General features: G+C 37.0%; 1 protein-coding gene across 4 annotated transcripts in view; it reads left to right on the forward strand.

Moving 5' to 3' along the window:
• COL5A2 (collagen type V alpha 2 chain) overlaps nt 1-15,057 on the forward strand; it is a 153,828-nt gene that overhangs the window by 113,235 nt on the left and 25,536 nt on the right. For all 4 annotated transcript variants that reach the window (XM_081581417.1, XM_081581416.1, XM_081581414.1 and 1 more), the window contains 15 exons: nt 277-375; nt 711-755; nt 870-968; nt 2,254-2,307; nt 2,529-2,636; nt 4,334-4,387; nt 4,969-5,067; nt 6,462-6,515; nt 7,344-7,442; nt 7,551-7,604; nt 7,694-7,747; nt 8,489-8,542; nt 9,350-9,403; nt 14,393-14,437; nt 14,768-14,866. In XM_081581417.1, the coding sequence (XP_081437543.1) occupies nt 277-375; nt 711-755; nt 870-968; nt 2,254-2,307; nt 2,529-2,636; nt 4,334-4,387; nt 4,969-5,067; nt 6,462-6,515; nt 7,344-7,442; nt 7,551-7,604; nt 7,694-7,747; nt 8,489-8,542; nt 9,350-9,403; nt 14,393-14,437; nt 14,768-14,866 (1,071 nt within the window). The remainder of the gene's footprint in view (nt 1-276; nt 376-710; nt 756-869; nt 969-2,253; nt 2,308-2,528; nt 2,637-4,333; nt 4,388-4,968; nt 5,068-6,461; nt 6,516-7,343; nt 7,443-7,550; nt 7,605-7,693; nt 7,748-8,488; nt 8,543-9,349; nt 9,404-14,392; nt 14,438-14,767; nt 14,867-15,057) is intronic.

Raw genomic sequence — 15,057 nt, forward strand, 5'->3', positions numbered from 1 at the left:
CTCCTATCTGGGGTTGAAAAGTGGGGTGTTTCAAGGCTATCAGGTGACCTTGACCAGGTGCTCTGCTCTAACATGCTGTAGGCATCATAGCATCCAGAGGGGTGGGAAAATATGCCAACCCTTGAAGAAAACTTTGGCATACACCCTTTATAAACTGCTTTGTGCTCCTGACCTCTTTAAATGATTAGGTGTAAAATGTAAAATAAGCAGTCAGCTTTGAACCACATCACATTTAGGTTTTTCTAAAATTAACATTTCCCTCTTATACCCCTTTAGGGAGAAGCAGGTCCCACTGGGGCACGAGGCCCTGAAGGTCCTCAGGGGCAAAGAGGTGAAACTGGGCCACCTGGTCCTGTTGGCTCTCAAGGTCTTCCTGTAAGTTCCTTGTCACTCCAAGTTGGACATGCTTTATAACATCAGAACAAAGGCAATCTATTTTAATATATTCTTTTTCAATTCTGATTGAGTGTTCAGAACTCATGAGAAAGAAAACATTTCCCTTGTCAACTCTGCAAATTTTGTCCATTTTATGGAAAAGAGAATTAGTCACAAAAGTGACTTTTATGATATAATGGTTGATTTCTTTATCCCTTTTTTTTTTTTTTTTTTTTTGGTTAAACTTTTCTGCTTCCTTTTGGAAGGTGGGTGGACATCTGAATACTACCCAACATATGGCTTAATATCCTGTGAACTTTCCCTGTATCCTTTAGGGTGCAGTAGGAACTGATGGTACACCTGGTGCCAAAGGCCCAACGGTGAGTAACTAACTGCATTTAAGCCACGGGAAGTTCACAGGGACACAGTGAACTTTGGACAGTGACCATAGACTTGTGCTGAGATCTCTGCTTATTACTCTTGCATTCCAATAGGGCTCTCCGGGTACTTCTGGTCCTCCTGGCTTAGCAGGACCCCCTGGATCTCCAGGACCTCAGGGTAGCACTGGACCTCCCGGAATTCGAGGCCAACCGGTAATGTCTTTCAAAGAATTATCACCCTGTATAATACATCTAATATCACCAGAGAAATATCAATATCAATAATAGGTTATGAAATACAGTGAACATAGATAATGTAACTTATCTGAATGAGGCAAATGAAGATAGAAATTTTTTTAAAGTGGAAGCCAAATGTTACTGTACAATTTATGTGTTTAAATTCAAAGTGGAAAATTACTGCTTTTTGTTCAGTTTTAGTGTTCTTTTATTTAAAATAGTAAGGTCATAACTTCATGATTCACCTCATAGAATTTTATAAATAGTTGAATGATAAATATTATGAGAATATTTTGCAAGCCAATATGGGGAAATATGGAAGTTTCATGGGGATTTAAAACAACAGCGTGGCTAACATGTGTTCAACAGCTATATCTTGAGATTTATTCTTGAAGAGTGACTCCAATATATTGTTTATATGGAATGAATATCTTTATTTGGTAGAAATTTGTATATTTTATATTTGTGTATTCATCTATTGGTAAAGTAGTATGGTTAGTTCTTAAGAAATAAACACTGAGAAGTTGTGATTATGTATCTTTTAGCTTGATATAAAAAAATTAAAATTTTTGCTAGTACTACTTAAAACAAATATTTTGGATCCTGTTATAAGTAATTTGGCTACACTGATAAGTCCTTTTCAAATACTGATGACAAATTTATAAAAACATAAATGTTGCTGATATTTTACATTTTATTTTATCATGTTCTCAATTTAGCAATCTGGTTCCCACAAATTAAAGTACAGTTGGTATATAAAGACCAAAATTCTATACGTGCCACCAAACCCTAGAATACTCTAAACATAAAATACCCTATTTGAAGTTGTCAAATCTTAATAAATACTACATAGATATAAAATTACTTTGGTTTTGAGTGAACAAAATCTATTTCCTAAAATAGACCCTAAATAGATATATCTATTGAAGTTGTCATTGTTAGTTCTAATTTTTATTATCAAACTGGAATAATAATTGAATTATTCTAATCATGATACTATGCGTGATTAAAAATAAGATTTTAAGGGTAAATCTCTTGAAGATCACTGTAATATATACAAATTGCTACCTAACTATTCTGGATTTTATAAAATTTCACTCACATTCTATAAGATTTGTGTACATTAAAAAAAATTACTGTATTATTGATTCAGTACAGACTCTGCTGCAGAAATTGCCAAAGCCCATTCACTGTAACAATTAAAGAAGGTTGGGTTGGATAAATATCCTGATTCTTATAGTTTTCTATGTTCCTACTTTAGGGTGATCCAGGAGTCCCAGGTTTCAAAGGAGAAGCTGGACCAAAAGGGGAACCGGTAAGGTTTTATTTATTTTAAATGATAAGAGGAACATGAATGTGATCCCGAAGTGTAAGCCCAGAATACTCAAGTATTTAAAAGGATGATAAAGAGAATTATAGTTTTAGTGGAAATAGTTCACTTAATATAGTTTAAAATTTGTGACTAATTGAATTCTTTTGACTGTATCTCGATTGCTGAATGGCTCTTTCTATTATCTGTCCTTCTGTTTTCAATAGGGGCCACATGGTATCCAGGGTCCAATTGGCCCACCTGGTGAAGAAGGCAAACGAGGTCCCCGAGGTGATCCAGGAACAGTTGGTCCTCCGGGCCCAATGGGAGAAAGGGTAAAATTTGAATAACAAAATAAATTCTTATAGTTGTGGGGAGATTACTCGAGGAACTTTTGGGAAATTGAGGAAAACTAGAGCAGTTAAGAGAAATGCTAGCAGGTATATTACACAGTTCAGTATGGCTATCTGTGAATTAAGGGAGCCAACTGTCTAATCATTGTTTTGTCATTCATTCAATAATATTGATCGAACAACTGCTCCATGCAAATTTTGATACACGGTGCTTGGGACACATCAGTGAACAAGAGTGCTATGGTCCCAGCCTCCATGGAGGGCTGTAAACAATAGTTTAGTGGGGAGGTAAGCAATAAATAAGTCAACATATAAATAAAAATATAATCACAGATTTTTTTAAATTAATTAATTGATTTTAATTGGAGGCTAATTACTTTACACTATTGTGGTGATTTTTGTCATAGATTGACATGAATCAGCCACTGGTGTACCTGTGTCCCCAATCCTGAACCCCCTCCCACCTCCCTCCCCATCCCATCCCTCTGGGTTGTCCCAGTGCCCCAGCTTTGAGTGCCCTGTTTCGTGCATCGAACTTGGACTGGTGATCTGTTTCACATATGGTAATATACATGTTTCAATGCTATTCTCTCAAATCATCCCACACTCACCTTCTCCCACAGAGCCCAAAAGTCTGTTCTTTATATCTGTACCCATTTTGCTGTCCCACATATAGGGTCATTGTTACCATCTTTCTAAATTCCATATATATGTGTTAATATACTATATTGGTGTTTTTCTTTCTGACTTACTTCACTCTGTATAATAGGCTCCAGTTTCATCCTCCCTATTAGAAATGATTCAAATGTGTTCTTTTTAATAGCTGAGTAATATTCCATTCTGTATATGTACCACAACTTTGTTATCCATTCGTCTACCAATGGATATCTAGGTTGCTTCCGTGTCCTGGCTATTATAAACAGTGCTGCGATGAACATTGGGGTACACGTGTCTCTTTCAATTCTGATTTCCTTAGTGTAATCACACATTTTACATTTAGAGAATAACAGAGTGATGTGGTAGAGAGTAACCGTATGACAGACATGTGTCATTAGATTAGGTACTTAGGAAATGAGATTCTTTGAGAAGTTGGCATCTAGATGAGATCTATAAGATAAGGATGAGCCAGCAAGAAACTTGAAAGAAAGAACATTTTCAGCAGAGCAAGCAACAAATGCAAATCCAGGAAGCCTGAAAAGTTTGAGTGACTTTAACGATCAGAAAAAGTTGCTGTGGCTGGACTATAATGAAACCCATCTGCAAGGGAGATTAACAATATCACCTTACTTTTGTATAGAACTTCAGAGAATGTAAACAGTTTCACATCCAAGACAATACTAATGCCTGCAATCACTGACATTGTGATTGTCAAACATGGTACCATTTCTTTGTCTCTTTTATCTATATCTAGGTATCAGTTTTTCTAGGTTTGATTTTACAGTGAAGCATTAGAATACTTCTTGATTTGAATAAATTTGGCTCAGTATTTTTATATATGTATATTTCAAAATTTAAAGTTTCTTTCTGTTTAGTCAGGTTACTTTTTCTTATACATATCTATTGCTGTGTTGGCTTGATCATAGCTCCTAAAATCCTATAATATTAAGAATAAAAATTACCCATTCATTGTATGTTACATAAACACCCACAATTGACAATCACACTTTGATCACTTGCAGGGTGCTCCTGGCAATCGTGGCTTTCCAGGCTCTGATGGTTTACCTGGACCAAAGGTAAGTTTATCCTTTCAAGGCTGACACTCATGTGGGTGCTGATGCAAAAATGCCATAGTCCGGAATGGTGATCTAGCTTTGGCTCACGTGGGTTCCAGATCTAGAAAACAGTTGGACACAGATATTAGACCTAATGCCAGATCCCTCTTGTGCAATTTCTTCATTACAGAGGTCTCAGGGAGAAGGATGATAGTTGGAGGTATACTGGAGTTTGCTTTTCAAACTTTCCAGGGAAGTTCTTGAGAAGAACAGATCATAAATCTTTCCTTTAGTTGGTATAGTTTGTTGCCTTTCTTTAGAAATTTAGACGCTTTTAAAATTCTGGGGTTTCTAAATCTAAGTTATTAGAGTGAGGCTTTAAACACAACTCTCATTAAATAATGATGAAAAGCCTATACTACAAGGATTCCAAATGAGAATAAAATGTGAAGTGACATGGTTTACAAAGAGGTCTTTGTACCCACCTTGACCAATTCTTTTACACTTGTGGTTTGATTTATGAAACAAGGGTTTTGCATATAGTTGCTTTTGTTTGCCTGCATTCCTTTTTTCCTGACGTGTTCTACTTTGCTTTGGAACAGGGCGCTCAAGGAGAAAGGGGTCCTGTTGGCTCTTCAGGACCTAAAGGAGGTCAGGGGGATCCAGGGCGTCCAGGTGAACCTGGGCTTCCAGGTGCTCGGGTAAGAACACAGCAATTTTTTGCTACATCAACCCAAGGGATATGTTCCTGAGAATCCATTTTTAAAGGTTTTTAAAAGGTTTTATTTTTTAGTAACTTGATTTCACAACTTGGAACATTTTTTTGTTTTTATGGATTTGACTTTATTCCTTATGAATTGTTTGTTATTTTTATCATGTATAGAAAAAACTAGTAACTTCTAATCTCCTGTTTTCAAAGGGGTATGTATTAATAACTTTACCACTTGATTCAAAAAAATCCAATTTATCAATTTTTATAATTTTCTTTTATTTGCTGATAAACAACAATTTGGCTTTTACCAGAGAGTGTTCCTGGTAAATTTCATTTTAACAAAATGTCATTTGAAAATTCATTCAAACTATGTAAATACCCATATTCAGTTGTCAACAATGCCCCTTAAAGGGAAAAAATTATACAAAAGTTGCTTGGAAAGATATGTTTGGCTCAATATAAGTTCTTTATCTTGAACCCTGCATTAGAGGTAGGAGTAAAAGTCTCCTACAACCCTTTCTCTCTCCTTCTATGTGAGAAACAGTCCTTGGGTTCCTCTTTGCTTTGATAATCTTCTCTAGATACCTGATAAAGGTGGAATGCCCACTGAATGGCCAATTACTTTTAGTGAAAAGGACCCCTGATTATAGATTTTAAACTTGGAGGACTCTGAAGGATATTAAGAACTTGGTAGGAGGCATAGCTATTGTATTTCTTGAGTTTGCAGAGACTTGTACCTGGGGCTTCACCTTGCTAGGAGTGGTATACTAAGTCCAAGGTGCTGTTAAAAAAAATTGATTACCTCAAGGGCTTCCCTGGTGGCCCAGAGGGTAAAGCATCTGCCTGCAATGCAGGAGACCCGGGTTCAGTCCCTGGGTCAGGAAGATCCCCTGGAGAAGGGAATGGCAACCCACAGCAGTACTCTTGCCTGGAGAATCCCATGGACAGAGGAGCCTGGTGGGCTACAGTTCATGGGGTTACAAAGGGTTGGACATGACTGAGCGACTTCACTTTCACTTTGAGATTTCAAACCAGGGTGGCTCCTTGCACTTCCCATGTAGATGGATTTCCTCACATGGGGCCTCCCATTATAGGAGGCTTAGAGACTGGCCCTGAAGGCTGTGCTGTGAGGACTTTCCCAATGGAGGGTTCCACCTGTGGTACCTTGTTGGCATGTTGTGTTGTCTGTCCTGTATCCTCTGAAGCCAGTTTGGGTGAAGTCCATGACGGAGCTCTGAGTTTGTCTAGAGGAGCCTAAAGCTACAGAGAGTGGGCACTGCAAAACAGGACTGGATCTCTTAAATGCAGTGCTATTGTTACTCTTTAGAATCTTTACTTCAGTGGCAGGTCAGCAGCAAACTGACAGTTGCTTTTAATTTTTAGGGTCTGACAGGAAATCCTGGTGTCCAAGGTCCTGAAGGAAAACTTGGACCTTTGGTAAGTGATTTAAACAAAAATCCACCACCATTAATATTTCTCAATAGACATGCAGCTTAAATGGTAAGATACTTAGTTAAGGCTAATGTATGTTGAGCAAACTTTGGGAGATAGGGAAGGATGGGGAAGTCTGGTGCACTGCAGTCTATGGGGTTGCAAAGAGTCAGACACAACCTATCAACTGAACAATAACAATGTTTTTGATTATGTGGACGGTGATCATGTCTAAAATACACCCTCCCCTCCTGGAAGCAAATCTTAAAGCTCTGAGTATTTTCAAATTGACCAAAAATTGATCGCACATTGAAATAAATGTTTGAGATTGTAATTGCTTCTCTGACATAAATGAAAAAGTTGAAATGATGTATTTATCAATATTGATAGAATTTGTGTATTAGTAACAATCTCATTTCTTGATATCCTTCCAATCTTGTACATTTAAGAGATAAGTAGGTATAAAGTTTGACAACTCACGTATTCTATGTCCTTCCTTTATATTGTACATGTGAAACAGAAGTCCTGAGTTTTCATTACCACACATAAGAGTAAATGAAAGAAGAGAAACATTTCCCCTATTAATATGAGTGTAAAGAGATATAAAGATGAAACTTGTATATAGAACAAGAATTAAGTCTCTGTTCTAAATATTATAATATCTCAGCAGGTTTTTTTTAAATACTCAACTCTTCTGATTCACTAACATAAAAATGTAGCATAATTTAAAGCTTATATAACTTTTATAGCATGCAAAAACAAGTGACAGTTTGGGTGATGTGACATTTAGGGAGAACTGATGTGAAACTTGCATTGCTCCTGTCAATCTTGTAGGGTGCTCCAGGAGAAGATGGCCGGCCGGGTCCTCCAGGCTCCATAGGAATCAGAGGGCAGCCTGGGAGTATGGGTCTTCCAGGCCCCAAAGGTAGCAGTGTAAGTACCGTGTATAATGTTGCCATCTCATCATACTCCTCACTTGCTATAACAGCTGTCAATCAGCAAACTGATTGAAACTTAAGTTAGTTTGTATTGATTCTCTAGGGTGATCCTGGAAAACCTGGAGAAGCAGGAAATGCTGGTGTTCCCGGGCAGAGGGTAACTACCTATTTTCTGCTAAAGAAAAAAAATAGAATTATCCAAATTCTCTTGGCCTCACCTCATATATTATCTCTCTGTGATGCTAGGGAGCTCCTGGAAAAGATGGTGAAGTTGGTCCTTCTGGTCCTGTGGGGCCCCCGGTAAGTTTTATTGAGAATGTATTCACTTTACATTTTTCAATTATGGTTGTCTTATCTGTAAGGCTTGGCTTTACATATGGATAAGTTTCAGGGGGAAGCAGATAAGAAAGTGCAAGATGAAAGAATATTAGTTATATCTTTTGATAACTAAAATAAAAAGGCATCTCCTGTCTTGTTATTTTAAGCTTCTATGAATGCTAATGGCAAAAGCTACCTCATCATCTCTATGTTGTCACAGTTAAAAAATATAGCAACTAGGAAAATAGTGTCTGACAAATATTTTATACTGTATTTTATTTAAAATATGTAAATATTCAATTATGCTTGTTTTTCTAATATTATACCTTATAGAAATTTATTTAAGCTGGAAGATAATTATGAATAATAATAATAAATTATGTTATGTATAATTTTGAATTATTATGATAGAACTTATAATTATATTATATAATATAAACATATAAATTTATTATTTCCTACTTATTATTCTTCAAAGGAATAATATCTCTTGATATTATTGATAAGGCAATAATATTATTGATATCTCTTGATAAGTCACCATCAAGGACTTCAAACAATACCATTAGGAGATTTTTAGGACTAATTTATTATCTGGCTAAAGTGAAAAACTTGTGACTGGAAGAAATGCAAAGAAATATGAATACTTTGGTAGTTCATGCAGATAGGAAGCGAGTAGATCTGGCTCCTGGTGTTTATGGTTTTCTTTTCTTTATGACTCAGGGTCTAGCAGGGGAGAGAGGAGAACAGGGTCCTCCAGGCCCTACCGGCTTTCAGGTACGCACTGACTCCATCTTCCATTTCTTCTTCCCCTAATAAAATGCTCTTTTATGAAAAGGATATGGTTGAATGATGTGAAATTTTATAATTTTCAAAGAAGCAATTCCTCTTTTAGTAAATAGGATAGACATTTGGATGAAATCAAACATTTTTGTTCAAAGAACAGGAATAGACTTCCCCTAAAAAACTGACCAAAACCCAAACCTTTTAACAAATTAAAAATTGTAAAATGCTTTTGATATCTCAGTAGGGTTTATTTAACTATATTAAGGCTTATCTAATTTATTGGTGTCTAAAATTTTTCTTTTAAACTTTTTATGTTGTATTGAGGTATAGCAGATTAACAATGTTGCATCAGATTTAGGTGAAAGGGCTCAGCCATAAAATTTTTTGTTGAACAAATTTTCACAATTTATCTAAATATGTTGGTAGAATATTTAATAGAATTGGGTGATCATAATTTGGGGAAAGATTTTCAGGCTAACTTTCCATATTTATTCTATCAGCCTAAAATGTTGTTCTGAGAGCCATTAAATACTTCACAAATATAAAGAATCTATTGCTACATTATCATTTTTGCTAAGTGGTGTGCAAATGTAAATCTACACCCACAAAAAGATTAGCTGCTGTGTTATATTAGAGGTTATAGGTTTCTAGTTTTGTTTTGTTCAACTTCTGTTTGAACAGTATCATTTGCTTGAAAATAATAAGGGAGCTCCATACATTGTAAAGGGTGAAGTGTTAACACTGGTGGCCTATTAACTTCCATGGCGACACAGGTTTATATTTTTATTTTTACTTTAGGGGCTTCCTGGTCCTCCAGGGCCTCCTGGGGAAGGTGGAAAGCCAGGTGATCAGGTAAGTTTTTGAATAATAAGAATAGTAATACTAAAAATTTCTGACTTATATATAATATCACTTACTATGTATCAGGCTTTGTTCTGCTTTGCTTTAAATTACTTATCTGTTTTAATCCTCAAAATAACTCTTATGCACTAGGTATTATTATAATGCCCATTTTCAGTTCAGTTCAGTTCACTCATACAGTTGTGTCCGGCTCTTTGCAACCCCATGAACCCAGGACGCCAGGCCTCCCTGTCCATCACCAACTCCTGGAGTTTACCCAAACTCATGTCCATTGAGTCGGTGATGCCATCCAACCATCTCATCCTCTGTCATCCCCTTCTCCTCCTGTCCTCAATCTTTCCCAACATCAGGGTCTTTTCCAATGAGTCAGTTCTTCGCATCATGTGGCCAAAGTATTGGAGTTTCAGCTTCAACATCGGTCCTTCCAATGAACACCCAGGACTGATCTCCTTTAGTATGGACTGGTTGGATCTCCTTGCAGTCCAAGGGACTCTCAAGAGTCTTCTCCAACACCACAGTTAAAAAGCATCAATTCTTCTGTGCTCAGATTTCTTTATAGTCAATCTCTCACATCCACACATGACTACTGGGAAAACCATAGCCTTGATTGACGGACCCTTGTTGACAAAGTAATGTCTCTGCTTTTTAATATGCTATCTAGGTTGGTCATAACTTTCCTTCCAAAGAATAAGCGTCTTTTAATTTCATGGCTGCAGTCACCATCAGCAGTGATTTTGGAGCCCAAAAAAATAAAGTCAGCCACTGTTTGTACTGTTTCCCCATCTATTTGGCATGAAGTGCAGGGGCCAGATGCCATGATCTTAGTTTTCTGAATGTTGAGCTTTAAGCCAACTTTTTCACTCTCCTCTTTCACTTTCATCAAGAGGCCCTTTAGGTTCTCTTCACTTTCTGCCATAAGGGTGGTGTCATCTGCGTATCTGAGGTTATTGATATTTCCCCCGGGTATCTTGATTCCAGCTTGTGCTTCTTTCAGCCCAGTGTTTCTCATAATGTACTCTGCATATAAGTTAAATAAGCAGGGTGACAATATACAGCCTTGACATACTCCTTTTCCTATTGGAACCAGTCTGTTGTTCTATGTCCAGTTTTAACTGTTGCTTCCTGACCTGCATACAGGTTTCTCAAGGGGCAGGTCAGGTGGTCTGGTATTCCCATCTCTTTCAGAATTTTCCACAGTTTATTGTGATCCACAAAGTCAAAGGCTTTGGCATAGTCAATAAAGCAGAAATAGAGGTTTTTCTGGAACTCTCTTGCTGTTTTGATGATCCAGCAGATATTGGCAATTTGATCTCTGGTTCCTCTGCCTTTTCTAAAACTAGCTTGAACATCTGGAAGTTCGTGGTTCACGTATTGCTGAAGCTGGGCTTGGAGAATTTTGAGCATTACTTTACTAGCATGTGAGATGAGTGCAACTGTGCGGTAGTTGGAACATTCTTTGGCATTGCCTTTCTTTGGGATTGGAATGAAAACTGACCTTTCCCAGTCCTGTGGCCACTGCTGAGTTTTCCAGGTTTGCTGGCATATTGAGTGCAGCACTTCCATAGCATCATCTTTCAGGATTTGAAGTAGTTCAACTGGAATTCCATCACCTCCACTAGCTTTGTTCATGGTGATGCTTCCTAAGGCCCACTTGACTTCACATTCCAGGATGTCTGGCTCTAGGTGAGTGATCACACCATCGTGATTATCTGTGTCATGAAGATCTTTTTTGTACAGTTCTTCTGTGTATTCTTGCCACCTCTTCTTAATATCTTCTTCTTCTGTAGGGTCCAGACCATTTCTGTCCTTTATTGAGCCCATCTTTGCGTGAAATGTTCCCTTGGTAGCTCTAATTTTCTTGAAAAGATCTCTAGTCTTTCCCATTCTATTGTTTTCCTCCATTTCTTTGCATTGATCTCTGAGGAAGCCTTTCTTATCTCTCTTTGCTATTCTTTGGAACTCTGCATTCAAATGGGTATATCATTCCTTCTCTCCTTTGTTTTTCACTTCCTGTCTTTTCACAGCTATTTGTAAGGCCTCCTCAGACAGCAATTTTGCTTTTTTGCATTTCTTTTTCTTGGGAATGGTCTTATTTCCTGTCTCCTGTACAATATCACGAACCTCCATCCATAGTTCATCAGGCACTCTATCTGTCAGATCTAGTTCCTTAAATCTATTTCTCACTTCCACTCTATAATCATAAGGGATTTGATTTAGGTCATACCTGAATGGTCTAGTGGTTTTCTCCACTTTCTTCAATTTAAGTCTGAATTTGGCAATAAGCAGTTCATGATCTGAGCCACAGTCTGCTCCCAGTCTTGTTTTTGCTGACTGTATAGAGCTTCTCAATCTTTGGCTGCAAAGAATATAATTAATCTGATTTCAGTGTTGACCATCTGGTGATGTCCATGTGTCGAGTCTTCTCTTGTGTTGTTGGAAGAGGATGTTTGCTATGACCAGTGTGTTCTCTTGGCAAAACTCTGTTAGCCTTTGCCCTGCTTCATTCTGTACTCCAAGGCCAAATTTGCCTGTTATGCCAGGTGTTTCTTGACTTCCTACTTTTGCATTCCAGTCCCCTATAATGGAAAGGACATCTTTTTTGGACGTTAGATCTAAAAGGTCTTGTAGGTCTTCATAGAACTGTTCAACTTCAGCTTCTTTGGCGTTACTGGTCGGGGCATAGACTTGGATTACTGTGATATTGAATGGTTTGCCTTGGAAATGAACAGAGATCATTCTGTCGTTTTTGAGATTGCATCCAAGTATGCATTTCAGACTGTTTTGTTGACTATGATGGCTACTCCATTTCTTCTAAGGGATTCCTGCCCACAGTAGTAGATATAATGGTCATCTGAGTTAAATTCACCCATTCCAGTCCATCTTAGTTCGCTGATTCCTAGAATGTCTACGTTCACTCTTACCATCTCCTGTTTGACCACTTCTATTTTGCCTTGATTCATGGACCTAACATTCCAGGTACCTATGCAATATTACTCTTTACAGCATCAGACCTTGCTTCTATCACCAATCACATCCACAACTGGGTGTTGTTTTTACTTTGGCTCTATCCCTTCATTCTTTCTGCAGTTATTTCTCCACTGATCTCTAGTAGCATATTGGGCACCTCCCGACCTGGGGAGTTCATCTTTCAGTGTCCTATCTTTTTGCCTTTTCATACTGTTCATGGGATTCTCAAGGCAATAATATTAAAATGGTTTGCCATTCCCTTCTCCAGTGGACCACATTCTGTCAGACGTCTCCACCATGACCCATACATCTTGGGTGGCCCCACATGGCATGGCTTAGTTTCATTGAGTTAGACAAGGTTGTGGTCCATGTGATCAGATTGGCTAGTTGTCTGTGATTGTGGTTTCAGTGTGTCTGCCCCCTGATCCCCTCTCTCAATGCCTATTGTCTTACGTGGGTTTCTCTTACCTTGGATGCAGGGTCTCTCTTCATGGCTGTTCCAGCAAAACACAGCCACTGCTCCTTACTTTGGACCTGGGGTAGTTCCTCTCAGGCACCCCTCCTGTCCTTGGACATGGGGTAGCTCATTTTACAGATGAGGAAAATGAGGAACATAGATATTAAGTAATTTTTCCAAAATCACACAGCCAATATGATGTCAAGTGCTTATAGGATTGTGTTATTAATCAATAAATATTCCTATTGGAACTGTAGGGTTTCACTGGAGACTTCATAAACAGTTATGAACAGAAAATTACCATTTTATTTATATCGTTTTACCAACATATAGGTTTGTGTAATTTATTTTCCTTGGAGTGATTTATTCATTCATTTAACTTTTAAACAAATATTTGCTGAGCACTTTGTGCTAAGCTCTACTAAACTTTGGCCTTAACCAATTGAATAAGAAGAGTTGGACCTTGCCCTTATTTTTATTTTAACAGACGACAGAGAGTATAGAAAGACAGTTATGACAATAGTGTTTTTTAAGTGCAGTGGTAAGGGAGGCACTGTGTATGTATAAATCTAGAGGATGCACCTAACTCAGACATTGGAGGTTTAGAAAAAGTTTCCCCAACAAAGTAGTATCTTTTATGTAATCTGAAGGATGAATGATGGTAAGTTGGGAGGAGGGAAGGTAAGAAAATATTCTAGGAAATGGAAACAGCAAGTGCAAAGGCTTGCTGATCAAATTTAGGGGCTGAAAATATTTGGTAAGTCAGAAATATGGTATACAACTTGAGGAGGGTGAAGATGAGGTTAGAGGATGACAGGGAATGTTTTGAGTCTAATTTGTTCTTATACTAGAGTAATGGGAAGCTAAGGAAGGCTTTTAATTAGAGAGAAATACTATGAGATTTGGGCTTTAGGAAGATCATGCCACAATGAAGACAGTACATTTAAAGGGTTAAAACTGGAGGCCTACTTGATACAGTTATTATTTGTATTAAATACAGATAACATTTGTATCATTATAATACAAAATTGTACTTGTAATTTTAAGTGACAAGTTTTCCTTTACTTGAGAGCTTTTAATTAAGACTTTTAATATAGTCATGACTGCATTAGTTTGAACTTACAAATTCTAGTAGAGTGTGTTGTCTATAATCTATATTCAAGAAATACTTAGTGAATTGAATTAAGTTGGTTCTATTTAAAAGATCAGTACTTCATTAGTTTTAATTTCACTTTCCTCTGCTAAAAGTTTTTCACATTCCATTAGGAAATTAAAGTTCTTTTGCCTTAATTGTCACTAAGTAATGTACTATCTTTGTGAGATAATATTTTGCCTATGCTCATTGCCAAAAAACAATCATTCAGGTATTTCCATATAATGTATATGATATCCTCTCATTTATAAAAGTGTACCCGTTTTTCTTTATTCAATATTATGGACTTAGTCAGACGTCCAATAACGTATTAGAAGAAATTAGGTATATGATCTGGAAAACTTTCTAATAAATATCTAAAATTTAGTTGAAAGTTTTTCATTTTAAAAAATGTGTTTTATAGGGGGTTCCTGGAGATCCTGGAGCAGTTGGCCCATTAGGACCTAGAGTAAGTATTTTCTTCTTCTTTTTTTTTTGATTAACTGTGTTTCCATTGGCTTCAGTTTATAAAACCATCTTTCATCTTAAACTTGGCTGTATTTTAATCATTGCAGTTCTTTTACTTGATGAAAATCAGTCTAATGAGAAATAGTCTGTGCTGTGAAGCCAGCATATGCTTACTTCAAGTTCATTTCTTATCACTATTAGAAAATTTAGTCTTAATGGTTGCTCATTTCTAAATTTTTTCCCAGAAGTCACTTTTCAGATTTCTGGAAATATGTTTAAATCCATTTTCAGATCAAGCACTGAGACTGTTTGACATTTCTGTGTTGTGTAGGGAGAACGAGGAAATCCAGGGGAAAGAGGAGAACCAGGAATAACTGGACTTCCTGGTGAGAAAGGAATGGCTGGAGGACATGGTCCTGATGGTCCAAAAGTAAGTATGGTAGTGAGCTCAGTATTTTTTATTAATTTATTTTTTTAATTGTTAAAATATTTTATTGCAAAATATTTGCTTTATAATATTGTGCTGATTTCTAATTTACTGGTCAATAAACACATGATGGTACTCAAATTTATTTCTCTTGTTTTTCCAAAGTAATTTCTTTAACAAATATTTAGAGAACA

The sequence above is a fragment of the Giraffa tippelskirchi genome, chromosome 3, assembly GCF_054371585.1.
Source record: "Giraffa tippelskirchi isolate mGirTip1 chromosome 3, T2T-mGirTip1v1.2.pri, whole genome shotgun sequence".
NCBI classification, from domain to species: domain Eukaryota; kingdom Metazoa; phylum Chordata; class Mammalia; order Artiodactyla; family Giraffidae; genus Giraffa; species Giraffa tippelskirchi.